Source organism: Arachis ipaensis, chromosome B03, assembly GCF_000816755.2.
Source record: "Arachis ipaensis cultivar K30076 chromosome B03, Araip1.1, whole genome shotgun sequence".
Classification (NCBI taxonomy): domain Eukaryota; kingdom Viridiplantae; phylum Streptophyta; class Magnoliopsida; order Fabales; family Fabaceae; genus Arachis; species Arachis ipaensis.
This window is the reverse complement of record NC_029787.2, coordinates 9,965,740-9,983,063: the sequence shown is the minus strand read 5'-3', so window position 1 is coordinate 9,983,063 and position 17,324 is coordinate 9,965,740. Positions and strand designations below refer to the sequence as shown.

At 36.7% G+C, this 17,324-nt stretch overlaps 5 protein-coding genes and 1 long non-coding RNA gene across 9 annotated transcripts in view; 2 read left to right on the top strand and 4 right to left on the bottom strand.

Annotated features, from left to right (window-relative positions):
* The window catches only part of LOC107632506 (protein ELC-like), a 2,075-nt gene extending 904 nt beyond the window's left edge, over positions 1-1,171 (bottom strand). The window contains exon 1 of the mRNA XM_021118098.1: positions 2-1,171. Coding sequence (XP_020973757.1) covers positions 2-961 — 960 coding nt within the window. The 5' untranslated portion in view covers positions 962-1,171. The remainder of the gene's footprint in view (position 1) is intronic.
* LOC110269569 lies at positions 5,711-6,380 on the bottom strand. Its single transcript, XM_021117518.1, has 2 exons — positions 6,065-6,380; positions 5,711-5,987 (listed from the first exon to the last, which is right to left on the bottom strand). The coding sequence occupies exons 1-2, from the start codon at positions 6,277-6,279 to the stop codon at positions 5,735-5,737; spliced, it is 468 nt and encodes a 155-aa protein (XP_020973177.1). The 5' UTR covers positions 6,280-6,380; the 3' UTR covers positions 5,711-5,734.
* Positions 7,046-9,625, top strand: LOC107632507 (protein arginine methyltransferase NDUFAF7 homolog, mitochondrial). Its single transcript, XM_016336179.2, has 9 exons — positions 7,046-7,180; positions 7,431-7,574; positions 7,829-7,939; positions 8,075-8,279; positions 8,368-8,426; positions 8,592-8,644; positions 8,722-8,944; positions 9,029-9,137; positions 9,235-9,625. The coding sequence occupies exons 2-9, from the start codon at positions 7,464-7,466 to the stop codon at positions 9,495-9,497; spliced, it is 1,134 nt and encodes a 377-aa protein (XP_016191665.2). The 5' UTR covers positions 7,046-7,180; positions 7,431-7,463; the 3' UTR covers positions 9,498-9,625.
* On the bottom strand, positions 9,816-11,063 carry LOC107629610 (thioredoxin-like protein YLS8). Of its 3 annotated transcripts, none has more exons than XM_021118096.1 (3): positions 10,649-11,058; positions 10,468-10,482; positions 9,816-10,400 (listed from the first exon to the last, which is right to left on the bottom strand). In XM_021118096.1, the coding sequence occupies exon 3, from the start codon at positions 10,398-10,400 to the stop codon at positions 10,092-10,094; it is 309 nt and encodes a 102-aa protein (XP_020973755.1). In that variant the 5' UTR covers positions 10,468-10,482; positions 10,649-11,058; the 3' UTR covers positions 9,816-10,091. The 3 variants fall into 3 exon arrangements, with proteins under 3 accessions (XP_020973755.1, XP_020973754.1, XP_016187919.1); XM_021118095.1 differs by having other exon boundaries at positions 10,468-10,526; positions 10,649-11,047; XM_016332433.2 differs by lacking the exon at positions 10,468-10,482 and having other exon boundaries at positions 10,649-11,063.
* Positions 11,663-13,460, bottom strand: LOC107629612 (NADH dehydrogenase [ubiquinone] 1 beta subcomplex subunit 2). Of its 2 annotated transcripts, none has more exons than XM_016332435.2 (4): positions 13,284-13,460; positions 13,151-13,196; positions 12,995-13,051; positions 11,663-12,055 (listed from the first exon to the last, which is right to left on the bottom strand). In XM_016332435.2, the coding sequence occupies exons 1-3, from the start codon at positions 13,385-13,387 to the stop codon at positions 12,995-12,997; spliced, it is 207 nt and encodes a 68-aa protein (XP_016187921.1). In that variant the 5' UTR covers positions 13,388-13,460; the 3' UTR covers positions 11,663-12,055. The 2 variants fall into 2 exon arrangements, with proteins under 2 accessions (XP_016187921.1, XP_016187920.1); XM_016332434.2 differs by having other exon boundaries at positions 11,665-12,058; positions 13,284-13,459.
* On the top strand, positions 13,579-14,579 carry LOC110269940. Its single transcript, XR_002358799.1, has 2 exons — positions 13,579-13,703; positions 14,230-14,579. It is a non-coding gene; the product is annotated as an uncharacterized LOC110269940 (long non-coding RNA).

The following is a 17,324-nucleotide window of genomic DNA, read 5'->3' as shown; positions in this document are numbered from 1 at the left end:
TCAACCACCCTTCAAGAACATCAGTGTTCATCAAAACCATCTGCAACTGCTGCTCCAAACCCTCCATCTCCTCCTGCATCTCCTTCAAACCCTTATTGAGAACCTCCTCCCTCTGCTTCAACACACCCTGCAAGCTAAACAAACCCTCCATCTCAGCCTCCCTGGTCTTCCTCAAAGCAGTAACATCACCATGAACCATTTCCACAATCTTATTAACCGCATTCCTCTTATAAACCTCAGTTGGATCCTCAGTATGGGGCAAATTCTGAACCCTAGAAGAACCACCACCAAAGCTTCCATAAGGTGATGGAGGATAATTATTCCTCGCAGGAGAAGCAGGAGCAGGGTGCTGGTGATGCTGATGATGCTGGACATAACCAGATTGGGAATTCCCCGAATTACTCGATAAAGATCCGAAATTTGAATTGGGATTTAGGTTTTGAGGTGGCGGAGGTTGAGGGTTCCTCCGCTGGGAATAAAGAGGAGGATCGCGGCCAAAGATAACACCCAAATCGCGAACGAGATCGACGAGATTGGAGCTAGGGTAAACCCAATTCTGCAAATAAGGGACGGAGACGAGGCCAGAGGGATTAACGTGAGGGTGGGGGCGCTTGATGATCATGTCGCGCGTGGGGTTAACGTAGACGCAGGGCGCGTGGCGAGGGTAAGATTCCATGAGCCAGATGAGAACGGGGATGTTGTAAGTGACGCCCTGAAACGACATCGGGATTGTGCCGTCGGCTTGGAGGAGATTGACGGAGCGGCCGTCGTTGTGTGTGAAGGTGGCGGTTTTAGGCTCAAGGGAGGGGTACGTGGTGGTGACGGCGACGAGGTGCTGCCGGATCAGCCACTTTGTGTCTTCGGAGTAAGGAAGGGCGGCGGGGCCACGCTGTGAGAGGACAGAGCTTAAGAACTGCTGGGTTAGTTGTGGATTCGGCGATTGCACCGCCGGTGGGACCATGGTGGCTGCGGCGGTGAGTGGTGGTGGTGGTGAAAGTAGGGTTTGGAGATTTTGTGTGTTGAATTTGGAGTGAGGAAAATTGAAGAAGAGTGGGGAGAACGTGTTTTGGGGAATTGAGAATGAAAGGAAATTGCTTTGCTTAGTTAGAGGAAGGTTCTGTTTGTGTTGCTTAACGTTTTGGTTTTACGCGTTAATGTGTGAGATTCATCACCAATTGCATACAATTCTCAATTTCAACCGAAATCAATTTTTTATTTTTTATTTTGTTCTAACCTTTTTTTAGGGTTAAATGCTATTTTTCCTTAATTAGAAATTAAAATAGACTTTTTTTTTATGACTAAACAGATAAGGGAAAAAAAAGATAAAATTAAATTAATTAGTTAGATTCATATCTAAATTTATTAGATGAAAAAGTCTAGGAGACCAGCAGATTTATTAAAATATGGCCAGCACTTAGCTAGCAAAAAGAAAATGAGTGATTCTCCACCATTAGATGAAATCTCACACCATTAAATACACTATTGATGGCTACAACTCACAAAATCTGCTGGCCCCTAACACTCATCCTATTAGATATTGAAGCTCATTGTATAGTTGGCTCTAATTCAAATAAATGTATGTGCTAAAAATAGCTACTCTAGCCATACAATTTGTAATACATTCTTCTAAATTAAAATACACTTTGTGCTTGTTGAAATAATTTTCAAAAAATTAATTGAAAGAAAATGGGAAAGAAGTAATTAACGAAAGCATCATATATTTAGAATTAATCATGTCACATATATACTAAAAATTAACCATATTCAAAAAACAAAACTCAAAAAAAAAATGTTGAGAAAAATATAAAATTATCTTCATTTGTCAAATGGGATCAAATAGTAATTTATGCTTTAGTAAAACTAAAATGAAAAATAGTGTGGTACATTTTAGTGGAGTAAATAATTATTTTAACATTTTAAAAATTTTAATTTTAACAAAATAAATGTTTAATATTTGTTTTTGATAAAATAAATGTTTTAAATATTTGTTTTGTTTCACAAAATGACAAAATTATTAACCTATCACTGTGGTCATTTTGTCAAATTACTAACATCATTGTTGAGCATTATTTGGAAAAACTGGAAAGGCCGATAAGCATTGTCTTAATCATTGTTTTGATTTGTATATTTAAGATTACTTACTATTTGCATGTTAATTACCAAATAACAACTTAGGAGAAAAGAAAAAGCTGTTTAAGTTTGTCATTTTGAAAAATAGTCACGCTCCCTTAATTTTACTTAGAGATGTTAATGGGGCAGGACAGGGGCGGGGGATGTCTCCCTGCTCCCCATCTTTATCCTTAGATTTGCTCTCCGTCTCCGTCTTCGCTTTCCGTCGTGGGGGAATATTGCTTTCCATCCTCGTTCTCCACACGATCCCATTTTTCGCGGGAACTCTATTCCCCATCTATCTGATAGTTCTAACTAATTATTAATTTTCATATGAATAGAACTGCAAATATCTATCATATACAAAAACAGCAAAATTTTATACAAAAAAATCTAGACGACAAGATGATGACGTCTTTCAAAATGACGCAGTAATGCAACGGCGAGCCAGAGAACAGAGCAGTGGACGAGGTAGGAGACGCGGCAATAGAGAGGAGAATGGATACGATGGAGGAGTTACGGAAAGAAACGTCACAAATAGAGAGCACGACGCGGTGAGGGTGATGACATGGTAAGGTGTGACGATGCGGTGAGAAAAGAGAGTGGCGAGAGGGTGGCTGCAAAGAGATTGGATGGAGTATGGACAGCGTTAGGAATCTTTGAATTGAAGAAGAGTTATGCAATTTAGGATTAGGAACTATTAATGGCAATTCAGTAAATTTATGAATTTTGAGAATTAGCGGAGATGGGGTGGGGATCCTCGCTCGGGTCTCCGTGCCTGTCTCGATGAAATTTTGTCCTCCATCCCCATCCTTGCAGAGAAAATTTTTTACAATCGGATCCCCATTCGAAGCAGTCCCTGTAGGGATCCCCGCTTCTCGAGAAGTTTTGCCATTTCTAATTCTACGGTGGAAGGTTAATGCTTGTAGATAATAAGTTAATAACCTGTCTTCAATAAAATTATGTACAATAATTATTATGGATATTGACAGTTCTAATCTTCTAAATTGATTATGTGATTATGAGTTTGATCTAATCTTTTAAGTATATAATTTGCCTAGCTACCTCTAAAAATTAGTATAAACATGATAAATCGTTTTGATCATTGTCATAAATTGTTAAAAAACTTAATTTTGTTTTGAAGATGGATGTAAAACAATTATCAACAACCACAATCTGTATTGGCCAACAGTTACATTTTATTATGTTAAATGGTGAAATTTGGAATTTTATTATTATATATATTATTAAATTTAAATGTTTGAAAATTTATATTATATTTTTAATAATTTTATGAGAAAATGACAAATAGGTCGCTGACCTTTTGCTCTGCGGACATTTTCGTCTCTGAGTATTTGAAAATACTTTTAAATCCCCAACCTTCATAAATCTTGGACGGATGAGTCCCTCCGTCGAATTGCCTCCGCCAGACCCGCTGGAGAAGTCTGATGTAGCTCCCGTGCGGATGACGTGGCATGACTAGTTGACACCTGAACTGCTGACTGGAAAGCTACATTCTAAAATTGGACAAATAAGTCCCTGCACCACTAAACTACGTCGTTTTGCTTTCATCCCTTACAAAGTCCCTTACAATACCCATTACACCCATACCACCCTTTTTGAATTACATAAAACCCTAAGGATACCAACGATAATCATACTCTGTTTTTCCCTCCAAAAAGATCACTTCCCAGGCTGAGACGTTTGCCGTGTGCAGTGACCGTCGAAGAGGCCTCCATTGTTGTTTGAGTTGCTATCTTCGTCACCGAAGATAAGAAGTTTGTTGTGTTGCTTAGTTAGTGGATTGTGAGGTTAAATACTTATGCAAGTATGAACTCTATTGTAAAAGAACTGATCGTGCATGTTGATAGAAGTTGTCAAAAAAGTATTGGAGTTTTTCGATTGAAATTGAATTACTGTTAGGGCAAAGAAAGCTTCTGGGGTGATTTTTCGTTTCTGTATATTGAAGGTCATTGCTTGTTAATATGTGAAAAGAGTAATTCTTGATCATTATTTACAGTTTTTTGTTTTTCTTTTTTCAGATGGTTGATGTGTTTGTGGTGCCTGTGTTCCACCATAGAGGTAATTTTGTGAGAGAAAGTAATGGCTCTCTGGTTTACAAAAATGGGAAGGTGGAGAAGTTTCTAGAAATGGACCTGGACTTCGTTAATTTCAGAGACTTGATCACACTGTTCAAGGGGTTGGGGTACCAATCATACAAGATAGTTTATTGGTATGATCCAAGGAGTCCTGATATTGAGTCTGGGCTGCATATTTTGATAGGGGATGCATGGATTAATGCAATGTGAGAGAACAAAATGAAAAATACAGAGACGGACGAGTTTTACCTATACTTTGACCACCCTGTTGATGAACCTGAGATTGTGGAGGATGCTGAAAAGCAAAGTAACAGTCCTGATGAGGGAGAGGTTTTGGTGGATGATCAGAGTTCGTCATCTGATGATGGGTACGAGAGTATGGAGGATGAGCCCTACAAACCTCCACCTCCCGGGTTTGAAGTAATAGTGATGATGATGATACCAGTGCTGATGAGAAAGGTAGTAAAAGGCAGAGAGTAATGAAGGGAAAGAAGAAAATTGTGTCTCCAAAGAAGACAACTGCATCTAGCCAGGCTCCAGATGTAAGTTTTATATATTATTGTGAAATGTTAACCCTTTAAACTGTTATTTATCCTAAGTCTCATGAATACTGTCTTATGTATCACAACCAAGTTCTAAGTGCTGTGGCAGCAACACCAAACCCTGTAACACGAGCTCCCGTGGCAGACCAACTCCAGCCAGGTCATGTAACAAGAGGTACACCATTTAGGCCTCCACTTCAAGTTCCATCCACAGCTCACCAAACAGTTCAACCAAAAACTTCAAAAATCAGGCCCAAACATAAGATATTCAGGCCACTTGCCCCACTTTGTCCCAGTTCACTCCCACCTCCAAGTCAGCCTGCACCACCACAGTTTCAACCACAAGGTGCTCCACATGGCCCACAACCATCTCAAGTCAGGTCAGGACCGAGTACAGCAGCTTCCAAGGAGACATTGACAGCAGCAAGCACAGTAACAACAAGACTGTTCAAATTCATTCCTAATCCACCATCCATCAATCCAAAGACATGAAGAAATATGACACCTTGGACATCCCACTATGCCTTGTAATAGCATTTAGGAAACTTGACTGTGACAACAATATTTTTTTGGGAGAATTATTTTTTTTGGAGAAGCTCTTAGGATTTTATAAATTGTTGCAAACTTGTTAGGTGTTTGAGGCTTACTTTTGTGATGTTAAGATTCATAATACTATACACTTGAACATATTTGTTCTTTTTGGGCAGCTTTTAAAAAATTTAACTGTCGCAAATATGTTTACATAACTTTTCATATATGTTATGTGTTCATGTATACAACTTTCATGCCTACTTTTCTCAATCATTCAATGCTTCTTTAGATATTGACAATATAATTTCAACAACCTAATAATATCATAACTTTAATTGCATTTAGATAGATAATATGATACATAAATTGCCTAAACAGCATGTTTCAATACACAACAAAAACCTGAATCAATACATTTTTCTACTCTACTTTCTAAAATTCATTTCTCAGTCACTAAATACATAAAAAGCAGTCACAACTGCACATACAATTATAACAACACAACAAGCTAATGGGTTTTTTTTCTTCTCTAGCACAGTAACCTTCTCCTCCAGTACAACCATTCTTGACAAAATCCCTCTTCCTCTTCAACAACTTCTGCCTCTTTCTCAACCAGAGGTCTTTTATCAAAGATGCAACCACTGCTTCCAATTCTAGCAAGATGCTCATCAACCCAAAGAAAAAACTTGCAATGCGGTTGGTTTTCCTGTCAAAATTCCCAAAATAATGTACTATATCAAACCATTCAAACAGAACAAAATTTTCAGGTTTTTTCTATCTTACCTTATAGAATGGGCAACCAAGAAGACTCTGTTTAGGTTGCTAATCGTCCTCGACATATACATTATCGCATAAACTCCACAGAAGCATCTCGGGGCGACATCGTCCTTTAGGTCTCCGTCGTGCACAACACAAAGGTCTGAGCTTGAAGCAAAATTTTCTTCTCTTACTCCTCTGCGGCTTCTTCTCGACGTTGCTGATGCTCCATTAGCAGCCATGGTTGATGCAGGTTGAGCTCCTCACACTGGCCTCCAGAAAGAAACGCAATCAATTTAAGAATTAGGGATGAAAGCAAAACGACGTAGTTTAGTGGTGCAGGGACTTATTTGTCTAATTTTGGAATGTAACTTTCCAGTCAGCAGTCCAAGTGTCAACCAGTCATACCAAGTCATCCGCACGGGAGCCACATCAGACTTCTTCGGCGGGTCTGGCAGAGGCAGTTCGACGGAGGAACTCATCCGTCCAAGATTTGTAAAGGTCGGGAATTTAAAAGTATTTTCAAATGCTTAGGAACAAAAATGTCTGTAGAACAAAAAGTCAAGACCTATTTATATTTTTTTCTAATTTTATTTTATATTTAATTAAACCATTACAGCTTGATTATGGTTAAACACTTAAACCATTAAACCATGACCAGTTACTCAATCGATTTATTAACTGGTTCGCTTCTGGCAACCTTGGTTTTATTAGATTATCGAGAAAGCTTCAATTCTGTGCAACAAGGCAAAGACCCAAGAGGCTTGAGCATTGAGCAAAGTTACTGTGACCAAGGGAAGAGAGAAACGAGCACCGAAAATGCTGAGAAAACTTCTCCGCCATCGCAGTTACATAGCCAACAATGCTTACTTGCCATCGCCAAAACGCTCCATGCTTTCTTCTCCCTTCTCCTTCTTCTCCGCCACATCCTCTTCTTCTCCTCACACTCATTTCGTCGAAAACGTGGACGACCCAACAAAGAGCTCTTCTTCNNCCCACCTGGTATTATTCTCCTCAAACTCCATTCCTTTCTTCTTTTGCTCCTTCTTTTTCTACCACTCACTCTTATTGCTTCTCTCAGACCATTCCCACACGCCCAATTCGGATCCTGACCTCGTCAAGCACCTCAAAGGGATCATCAAGGTTCACCTTTTTCGTCCCTTCCTTGCTTGAATTGGATTCTATCATTGTAGTATGTTAAAAGTTGTAAACTTTATATCCTATCATTGAACTTGATCATCTATAACTAATAGTTTTGAATTCAATTTTATATCATATTTAAAAAAGAAGAAGAAGAAGCTATTTTCCCCCTTTTAAACCCTTATGGTAGTATTGAAATATTCAGCTTTAATAAATGCTTGTCGCTTGGTGCTTATTATTGTTGAATTTCCAGTTTCGTGGAGGCCCAATCTCAGTAGGTGAGTACATGTCAGAAGTTCTGACGAATCCTAAAGCTGGCTACTATATCAACCGAGATGTGTTTGGAGCAGAAGGTGATTTTATCACCTCTCCTGAAGTAAGCCAGATGTTTGGTGAGGTAAGTTCAATTTTTCTTTTATGAGCCATGAACTCAAGTTCTATTGTGTTTTCCATCTTTCACGGAGCTTGGTTGATGGATTCTAATGTCCTGTTCAAGGGTGCAAATTTGGGTCCAGAAGCTAACTTTACCATCTTGAGACTAAACTTTTATGAGCTTATGAGTTGAGTTTTATGATTAATGTTTATCTAACCTCCAGGGTTTAGGTGAAGTCTCGAATTTGATTATTTTGATCTTGTTTATGTAAAAATCAGATGGTTGGTGTCTGGGTGATGTGTCTATGGGAGCAAATGGGGCAACCTGAAAGAGTAAATCTGATTGAACTTGGTCCAGGTCGAGGAACTCTTATGGCTGATCTTCTTCGGGTATGAGACCACACATTGTTGATATGCTTTACATTGGAACCTCTATTCAAGTTTCTGGATCTTTTGGTTATACTGTTAATTGTGCATTTAAAGACAAGATATCATTGTCATTAGCAAAGTTTCAACATTCTATAGGGTGCTTCAAAATTTAAGAATTTCACGAAGTCATTGAATGTACACCTGGTGGAATGTAGTCCAGCACTACAGAAACTTCAGCACCAAAAGTTGAAATGTGTTGATGAAGAAAATGAAGCCCAAGATACTGTTAAAAGAACCATCAGCTCATTGGCTGGTACTCCTGTTTCATGGCATACCTTGCTGGAAGAGGTTCCTTCAGGATGTATGTTATGTTGTGCAATAACATAGATATTGTATTGTTATACTATATTCAAAGAATGTCATGACCATGTTCTTCCTTTGATTGGCAGTGCCAACAATTATCATTGCACACGAGTTCTTTGATGCCCTACCTATCCATCAATTTCAGGTAATAGAATGCTTGTGTTGCTTAGATGAATTCAAACCAAGGACCTCTTCAATTTATCTTCCACTGTGTTTTGGCTATCTGTCATTTTCACATTATTTCAACCTTTCTGCTTTCCATTTTATCGGCATCATATTTCTATAGTGTGATTTTCTTTTCTATGAACAGAGAGCATCTCGTGGCTGGTGTGAGAAAATGGTCGACGTCGCTGAAGATTCATCGTGAGTGTTTCAGTTTAATCTAATTTTGTCTATGCTTGGTTTAGACAAATTGATACCTTTTTACATTTTATGGACAGGTTTCGTTTTGTTCTATCTCCACAGCCTACACCTGCTGCTCTGTATCTATTGAAGCGGTGCAAGTGGGCAACAACTGAGGAGATATCAAAACTTAATCAAATTGAAGTTTGCCCCAAAGCTATGGAGTTAACTGAGACCATTGTCAATAGGATAAGTTCGGATGGCGGTGGCGCTTTGATCATTGACTATGGCTTGGACGGAGTCATCTCAGACAGTCTCCAGGTTAATCTCTCTCCCTAATTAGAAGTACTCTTTAATTGATGTGTTTGGTGAATCCATTGTTCAATGGATTATGAATTTATGCAGGCGATTCGGAAACACCAGTTTGTCGACATACTAGATAATCCTGGATCTGCTGATCTTAGTGCCTATGTTGATTTTGCATCAATCAGACATTCTGCGGAGGAAGCTTCAGGTGTTTTTGCATTTCCTCGCGATTCTAGGAGGAGTGCTTACATTTGCTCAAAAACTAAATCTCAGTTTCCAACTAATTTAATAATATATGAATGCAGGAGAGGTGTCTGTACACGGGCCAATTACTCAATCTCAGTTTCTTGGAAACCTTGGAATAAATTTCCGTGTTGAAGCACTGCTTCAGAACTGCACAGAGGAGCAGGCTGAATCTTTGAGGACAGGTTATTGGCGCCTTGTAGGTGATGGTGAAGCACCCTTTTGGGAAGGTTCAGATGATTGTGTTCCAATTGGCATGGGTACCCGCTACAAGGCAATGGCAATAGTGAACAAGAAACAGGGTGCTCCAGTTCCTTTCCAATAAAATATAAATAAAGCCAACGTAAGAGTAGTTTTAGAGCTTTTTTGGTTTATATTTTATTGTAAGAGTTTCATGTTGTATAACTCTCTCATCGTAATAAGGGAAAATAACAATTAATCTCTCTCCACTAACCTATGACAACTTCATTCTTATAAAAAATGCATGATCTTAACCCCCTAAATGACCAAATGGTGGAAAAATAGTCTTCTGTTGAACTTATTTTCAAATAAAGCACATCTATGAATATTAATAGAAGTATATTGTTTATGGTGTAAAATTGTATATTTACTTATTTAGCAAGTTTAAAATATAAAGGGTGCATGAGGCAAAGCTTGGAAGATTATTATTAACAAGAGTGAAGAAAGAGTTCATAAGAACTCACTTGATATGTTTAACATCAGAATCCGTGAATAAAGTACATGTCTCACTGACAATCAACCATTAGAATAGGGCTCAGACAACGGCCGAGGCCGCAGGATCAATTTCTAGTTTTCTACTCAGCTAATCAAACTACAAGGCTAATGAGTTTAGGGTTTACAATAACTTTGAATGAAGATTTTTCAAGCGCATGAAATCAAAGAGAAGAACAAGTAGCAATCAGTAGCGGTACTTGGTGGAGTAATCCTTAGGAGAAATAACAAGACCACGTCCCTTCCTGGCACCCCTGTACACAGTCTCAACGATGTCAATGAACTCCTGCTTGTCCTTGAGTGCCCAATTGATCTTATTGTTGTTACCGGTGCCAAGATCGATCATGATGTGCTTGTTCCTGAAGAAGAACATGACTGTGCATGGATCGTAGAGCTCGTACATGGTGTTGAAATCCGGCACCTCCGTGATGTCCACCAGGTATATCACCGCAAAACTCTTTATGGTCTCCGCAACCGCCGCCAGCACTTCATCCATCTGAATTTTCAGAAGGCGTTAATCGCATAGTAATAGATGAAATGAAAGGGTAAGCAGTGTGATCTACCTCTTAATTTAAGAGCTTCCCATCAGCAACAAACAATTTGAGATTAGATTAGATGAATCCTTCAAAACAATACAAGAAGGCAAGAGATAAAATTGCAAATAGGAGTATATAATTATAGAGATAAATGAATGAATCGCTCGAGCATGAATGAAAATGAGAGAGTAGGGATAGGGTTACGAACCTGCATGCAGGTGTCGTCCCAGTCATGGCCGAAGCGGATGACCACAACGCGTTCTTCCTCGGAGAGAATGGCCTGATCCACCGCCCAACCGGAGTGCAAGTGCGGCAGCAAGTACGACATTCTTTCTTCTCTCTTCACTTCTCTCCCAAATCGCAATCCTTCTTCTTCTTCTTCTTCTTCTTCTCTATATCTCTATAGAGATATAACGGCGACTCGCGTATATAAGAAGAGACCAAACAGAAAACAGAAGTGTCTAGAAGCGCGCTTCACAAAAGTTCGTTATATTGCATATTCTCAGCGTCCTCAAAACGCAGCCGTATTGACCTTCTCCAAAAACACACTTCTTTTTTTCCTTCTAAAATTATCTTCTATTTTTTAAAAGGATTCTTTAAAGAAATAAAATTTATTTCAATTATAAAATTATCAGAACGCCCACAAAACTGAACAATTAAACGTTTTAGAAATTAGTTATTAATTCCGAATTTCACAACTATGTTTATTTTAGAAAATTCTATCCTAAAAAACCATTGTAAAATAAGTTTTAGAATATGCATAAAATTTGTTTTAAAATTATACAAGTATTTATAAATTCTATACTTTCATAAGAATAGATATAATTTCATAAGTTAATTGTCAGAATTCAATTCAAATATGATATTCCATATTAAAATGAAAGATTTATTTCATGCATTAACTGACTCCCACATATAAATTTTGGAGAAAGGTAATGGGTTTAATAGTTCAAAGTGGTGACAAATGAAAAGGATTTTCCTTTTCATTCAATAAAATCCATGTATTTTTCAGAGTTCAACCAACATACATTACAAAATATCCTATCACAATAATGTTATGTATACTCTTTTTTAGTTGCACCAACTTTAAAAGACTAGGAAGAAAAAGAATATATATATATATATATGTGTGTGTGTGTCAGTGTGTGTGTGTGGAGAGAGAGAGCATACCTAACACAATTCTATTGTATACATGGTTTTGTGAGATAATCCATACTTCAGATAAAATCATAAACCATATATCATAATGTTTTACTTTACTTTGGGAGTAATTTAATATCGTTATTGGTGGAACAAATTATAGGCAAGGATTAAGAAAAGGATTGTCAACAACACCGTTACACCAAAGTTCTCAATTAGATACACAAATATTGAGTCTATAACATAAATTACTCCCAAAGCCAAAAGACATGAAACATTTATCCAAACAATCATAACTATCACCAAAGTTGACAGGGTATGGTTCTGAAAGTACAATATTATTGTTCATGAAATTATGCAAAATAAATCTCTTCTTTTACTGCTAAATTTATTTGATGCCATAAGGTAAACATTTGAAACTAACGGCAAACACAGACTCTTCAAGATTTGTTGTTCCCCTTTTCTGAGCTGATGTCTGCTGCAAAATCAAATGCATACATGTTAGACATCACTATGTAAATTATCCTCTGAAATTTTTTTTCTCCCTGTTTGTGTATCTATGGACTTTCTAGATTTAGATGAAATTTTAGATCTCAATCAATTGTCAAAATGTTTGCCAAACACTAAGTTGTATATTGTATATACCATATATCTCTTATATACAAACTAGGAACAAACCAACAACCAATCTGACCAGGTATATCATAAAAAATAGAAAGAAACTTTTGAAGGAAAACCGCATAATCTTTGCACTCCCACAGCTAAACGAGAATCAGTTATATCTCATGGTGTCACCACTAAAAAATAACAATCATAAAAAATGTATACTTTTGCTAGGAAACCTACTTTTTTCAGCCAACGAAGTGTAGAAGATAAATTTAAAGGGAAAGAAAAATGTTGGCATAAAAAGTTGCTTCCCAATCTTTTTCCATAAACATAATGGTGGTAAAAAAAATCAATGTATCATCAGATTTGATTATATGGTTCCCTTTTTTCTGTTTTCGGACTTTGATTTCTAATGTTTGTAACACATAGATGTCTATAATGATCTATTAACTATTGATAAGTTGATTAATAAGTAACAACAATGATCTCGGACAACAAAATAACCATCAACTACAAAAATATTGCAACCACATAGCACATGCCAGCAACAGAATAGACACATTGGGTGTAGAATGCCGGGATTTTATTGCAATAACCAATAAGTTTAACTTTGATGTACTTACAGACCATCATTGAAACATATCTGTGTTTTTGGATGAGCATTGACACGTTGAATGTGGACAATAGTCATTTTTTCTACTATAACAAGTAGGGTGTGCACAAAACTTAAATACAATATGAAGATAATAACACATTTCATTAACTCAAGTCTCCAACACTAAAATGATGAGGAAATTGAAGATCATACCTAGTGTCCACCACCATGGCCATGATCATCGTGGCCCTCCCAAGGATGCCTCCAACCCTAGAAAAAAACGCACACAAAAATTAATAATTGGGTTGATTAATTTGATAGAAATGGAAATAAAGAAAGCTTGAGAGAGGTTAGAATTGAATATTTTACCAACACTACAGGACCATCTTGCTTTGCTCTGTAAAACACCCAAAACCTGAAGAACACACAACCCGAGACATGGTGAATATGGATCAGTAGCGAGTGCAGATCGAAACGGAGAAAAAGAACGAGCGAAACTAACCACATAACAGCGCAGAGACCCTTGCCGGCGACGGTGTGCCACCGCTTAGGTTGGTGTATGGTTATGCCTTTGTAGGTTGTGCCCTCGCCGTGGCCTCCCCCCATTTTCGACTTCGATCTGCGAATTGGGAAAATCGGAATGATTCAGTACAGAGTGGTATCTCACAGTCACACACGACCAGTAATCAAATCAGATCCGACCCGCTACCACAAACACCCTCCCTATCCAACCCGGCCCATATAATTTGGGCCTCTATTTAATAAATGGCCCATTCAAACCGTACCTCAGGATTTTGTTCAAAAAAAAAAACCGTACCTCAGGACGGCGAGGGAAGAGCTTCAAAGACGGGAACGATGGGAGGAGCCGAGGAGGTGGAGGTTGCGCCGGCGATGATGAACACGATGATCAGGTGACAAGAGGGTGAGAGTTACATGTATCGCAATTTGAACTTTTTAATTTAGCAAGTATTATATAGAATGAATATTCTGTTTTGTTTTTGTTCAGTTGTTTTTTTATTGTTGAAATCAATGCCCAATAATCCATATACTGGTTTTGCATAATTTCTAGGCTAATTTTATCCAATTACTATTTCTCTGTATTTCTCCGTGCTTCAATTCTGTCATATTTTCCTTTTTTTTCAGATAATACCATAAATCAGTTGCTAAGAAATTTTTATTCCTGTAGTCTTCAATAAATTTTAATCACCAAATCAGTGTCTAATATCAGAATTTTAAAAATTTTTAGGGTATGTTGTGTTTTTATTAAATAACATAGAGACTGATTTGTTTAACATTTTACTAAAATTTGACAAGAGGATTGCTTTATCTAACAAAACAAAAAGGCTACGGACTGGTTTAATGATTAAAATTTGTCGATGATTAAGGTGTTCGACTAAAAGTTACTAATTTGGGGTGTAACTTATTTTTTTTGTACACTTATCATATAGGGATCCGTCTGAGGAAAAAAACGTTGAGAATTTCCTCGAAGAAGAGGGAATTCAGGAGACTATCAAGTCTAAGATTTTGTAGATCATCAAAGGAATGGGTTAGTTAATCAACATTCACCTTCCTTTTGGCTCAAGTTAATATATTTGATTTAAGGGTAATATCAGAAAAATCCTCTGCCATGGGAACCAACTTTTTTGTTGACGAGATCCTGTGTTGTTGGTTGACCCTATTGATGTTGAAGCACTACTTCCAAAGAAACATAGACAAAGAGAGCTTTTAGTTTTGGGTTTTGGGTATTCCAGGTTTGTTATGATTTTGGTTTTGGCCATGGAAGATAATTAGCAAGCATGAAAGTGCATTCCACCTGAATGAGCATAATTGTGGCCAAGATTTGTTGGGTGAGTAGTGTCACTCAGGGACGACGGATGCACATGTATAAGTGTGGGGTAAGCGCCCCACTATAATTTGAAATTTTTTTGAGTAGTATATGATAATAAAATTTATTTATTCCCACTAAATTATTGAATTTAACCCCACAATAAATTTTTATTCAATTTTTGATACTTCATAGTCAATTTAAGAATTTTATATTAGATATCGTTAGAATGATCAATTTTCAATTTAAATGAAATTTGTGTTTTTTCTTATAATTCGACTCGAAAAGATTTTCTGTAACAATTGCATTAATTGAAAGAACTTTTTCAACTATGAATTTTTTAATAAAATTTGACTTCTAATTGTATAAGAAGTAAATTTCTAAATAAGTATACGTGTGTGTAAGAGTAATTACACATTCAAATCTTTTTATAAACTAAGTCTAATCAAGTTAAACAATAAGACTTTGAATAATGCTAGCCATAACTTATTTTTGTTATCTTAGACTAATTTGGTTGGAATTAGTTAACAAAAAAAAAACTTGAATATGTAGCATTATTCTATATAAAAAGAGAGATATTTCCATTGTATTATTAAGAAAAAGATTAATCAATTTTTTTAAAATATAAAACCTAAATAATAAAATTTTAAATTATATGTTATCATTTAAATTACTATTTTAGTGTTTTAATTTGTAAATTATATATTTTAAAGACTAATCATATTATATGTACATAAAAAATAATTTATACAGAATATATAATAAGCCTAATTTTGGATGATATATATATATATTATAATAAGGTAAATCAAGATAGGCCTAAGTATTGGTGGTTGTGCTTGTGTGTTACCCTTTCTAATTCATTATTCAAAATTTCTTGGGAGTATAAAGCCTCAATCTTGAAGGTAACTGAAGAGTCCCTTTTTCGACCTCCAAGTGTGTGATTGTTCTCATCCTTCTCAATCAAGAAACTACTCTTGGAAGATGCAACCATTGTACAAGGCAAAACCCTGTTGGTAGGACACAACAGAAGTTACACTCAAAGAATATATGCCAAATCCAACCATCAGATGCAAACTAAAAGTCCAATCACCTCTTATATAATAAACCTCAGATTACATGCACTGGCGTGGTTGTGATACTGGTTGTTGGATCGGCTTTGACCATCGTAAAAATGCGTTGTGCAATCACCTTCGAATCCAACCTACCATGGTCTTGTTCCATCAAAGTTTGCATGCAAGAATGAGGCCCAATGTATCTCCTAACCTTCCACTTTTTTTACTTTCGGCGATATGATATGAGTATACTCCAATTACAACCAGGTCCAAATTGGATACACTGTGCATTGTACCTCAACTGGTCACTCTCTGCTATTTTGTATTCCGCAGCCTTCCTGATACTGTACTGCTTAACTGCCAACATGACTTTTTCTTTGTTCTTAAATTGTTGTCCAACCTCAAACTCGTTGCTTGGATCCTCTTCAGGGCCTCCCTGGATAAACGACCAATCCGAAATCATTGTATCGAGATTCAACCTCGTAAATGATCTGACTGGTCATATGGTCGAGAAATAGCAGACTGTGTCAGAGCAATCTGTGTGTCACAGTAGTAGTTCATCTCTTCTTCCTCATCACCATCATCAGGAATTTCAAGTGGCTCTTTGTCAGCATCGTTTTCGTCATCGAGGTTAACTTCATACTGATTCATCATTGGATCTCTGATAACAGAACCATCATGACTTTCAACACCGTCGTCCATTAAGTCAACATTACAAACTTCAACATTAGACCCCTCCTGACTACCCTCAGGTGGCATATTTAGATCCACCATAATCCTTCTGATAGTTCGTCTAATAGCTCCACTCAATAGACTATCATCGACAGTATTTGCAGATGATCCTCGGCCACCCACTTCAACGAGATATACAAATAGTTCTAACAGATGAATATTTAATCAACGGTTGTGCCACGACCTTATAAGCTATACGTCCTCGTCGTCGCGCAAACGGTACATAATTAAAGAAAATAAAAATATTTTCCACAACCATGGTCTTATAAATATTATAGCAACAGAGACAATACAATTGTAATACACCTTTTATAAAATAAACTGCCATCAATTTCGGTCGGATAACTGTAGTAAATTTTTTCACCCTTTTTGCTTCTTGTTGCCCGATGGAATACAATATCAAATTCTTCAAAGCTGTTAAACTGTTGACTTTCGGTGTCATATAGGTAATTATCGGTTGTCCCGATCTAAAAACGATTGAACCATCTTTGTCATACACTATTTCACCATCGTAATGAATGGATAATAATGGATTCCTTGACATCGTAGAGAAAATGAACAACGAAATTGTGCTGTTCTGATATGCACACCAACATGCATGCTTTTATTTTGAAAACCTATCATAGAGTTGGGGGGTGTGCGGCGAACTTTATATAATTTATATAAAGTTCGAGAGTACGGCGAACTTGCCATAATTACAAAAAAAAAAAATCGTATTCCTGAAAATAAAGCTGAAATATCTTGTTTAGGAAATTATTAAATTTTTTTATTTTATTTAATAAAAAATCCCTTCTTTTTCTTATGTTTTTTCAAATAATTTAATTTTTGTATAAGGGTAAAATGGTAAAGTACTAAAAAAATAGTAAAATTTATGTTATTGATAAAAATATTTTTTGAAGATAAAGAGAGAGAAACAATTTTTTAAATGATT

What these genes read in the sequence shown, in the direction of transcription:
- LOC107629610 (XM_016332433.2), bottom strand. Translation starts at nt 10,768, where the DNA reads ATGTCGTACTTGCTGCCGCACTTGCACTCCGGTTGGGCGGTGGATCAG. An exon ending in GGGACGACACCTGCATGCAG is followed by an intron (nt 10,401 to 10,648) that starts GTTCGTAACCCT and finishes CTGAAAATTCAG; the next exon opens with ATGGATGAAGTGCTGGCGGC.
- LOC107629612 (XM_016332435.2), bottom strand. Translation starts at nt 13,387, where the DNA reads ATGGGGGGAGGCCACGGCGAGGGCACAACCTACAAAGGCATAACCATA. An exon ending in GGTCTCTGCGCTGTTATGTG is followed by an intron (nt 13,197 to 13,283) that starts GTTAGTTTCGCT and finishes TGTGTTCTTCAG; the next exon opens with GTTTTGGGTGTTTTACAGAG. An exon ending in AAGATGGTCCTGTAGTGTTG is followed by an intron (nt 13,052 to 13,150) that starts GTAAAATATTCA and finishes GTTTTTTTCTAG; the next exon opens with GGTTGGAGGCATCCTTGGGA.
- LOC110269569 (XM_021117518.1), bottom strand. Translation starts at nt 6,279, where the DNA reads ATGGCTGCTAATGGAGCATCAGCAACGTCGAGAAGAAGCCGCAGAGGA. An exon ending in TTGGTTGCCCATTCTATAAG is followed by an intron (nt 5,988 to 6,064) that starts GTAAGATAGAAA and finishes GAATTTTGACAG; the next exon opens with GAAAACCAACCGCATTGCAA.
- LOC107632507 (XM_016336179.2), top strand. Translation starts at nt 7,464, where the DNA reads ATGTCAGAAGTTCTGACGAATCCTAAAGCTGGCTACTATATCAACCGA. An exon ending in TAAGCCAGATGTTTGGTGAG is followed by an intron (nt 7,575 to 7,828) that starts GTAAGTTCAATT and finishes TGTAAAAATCAG; the next exon opens with ATGGTTGGTGTCTGGGTGAT. An exon ending in GGAAGAGGTTCCTTCAGGAT is followed by an intron (nt 8,280 to 8,367) that starts GTATGTTATGTT and finishes TTTGATTGGCAG; the next exon opens with TGCCAACAATTATCATTGCA.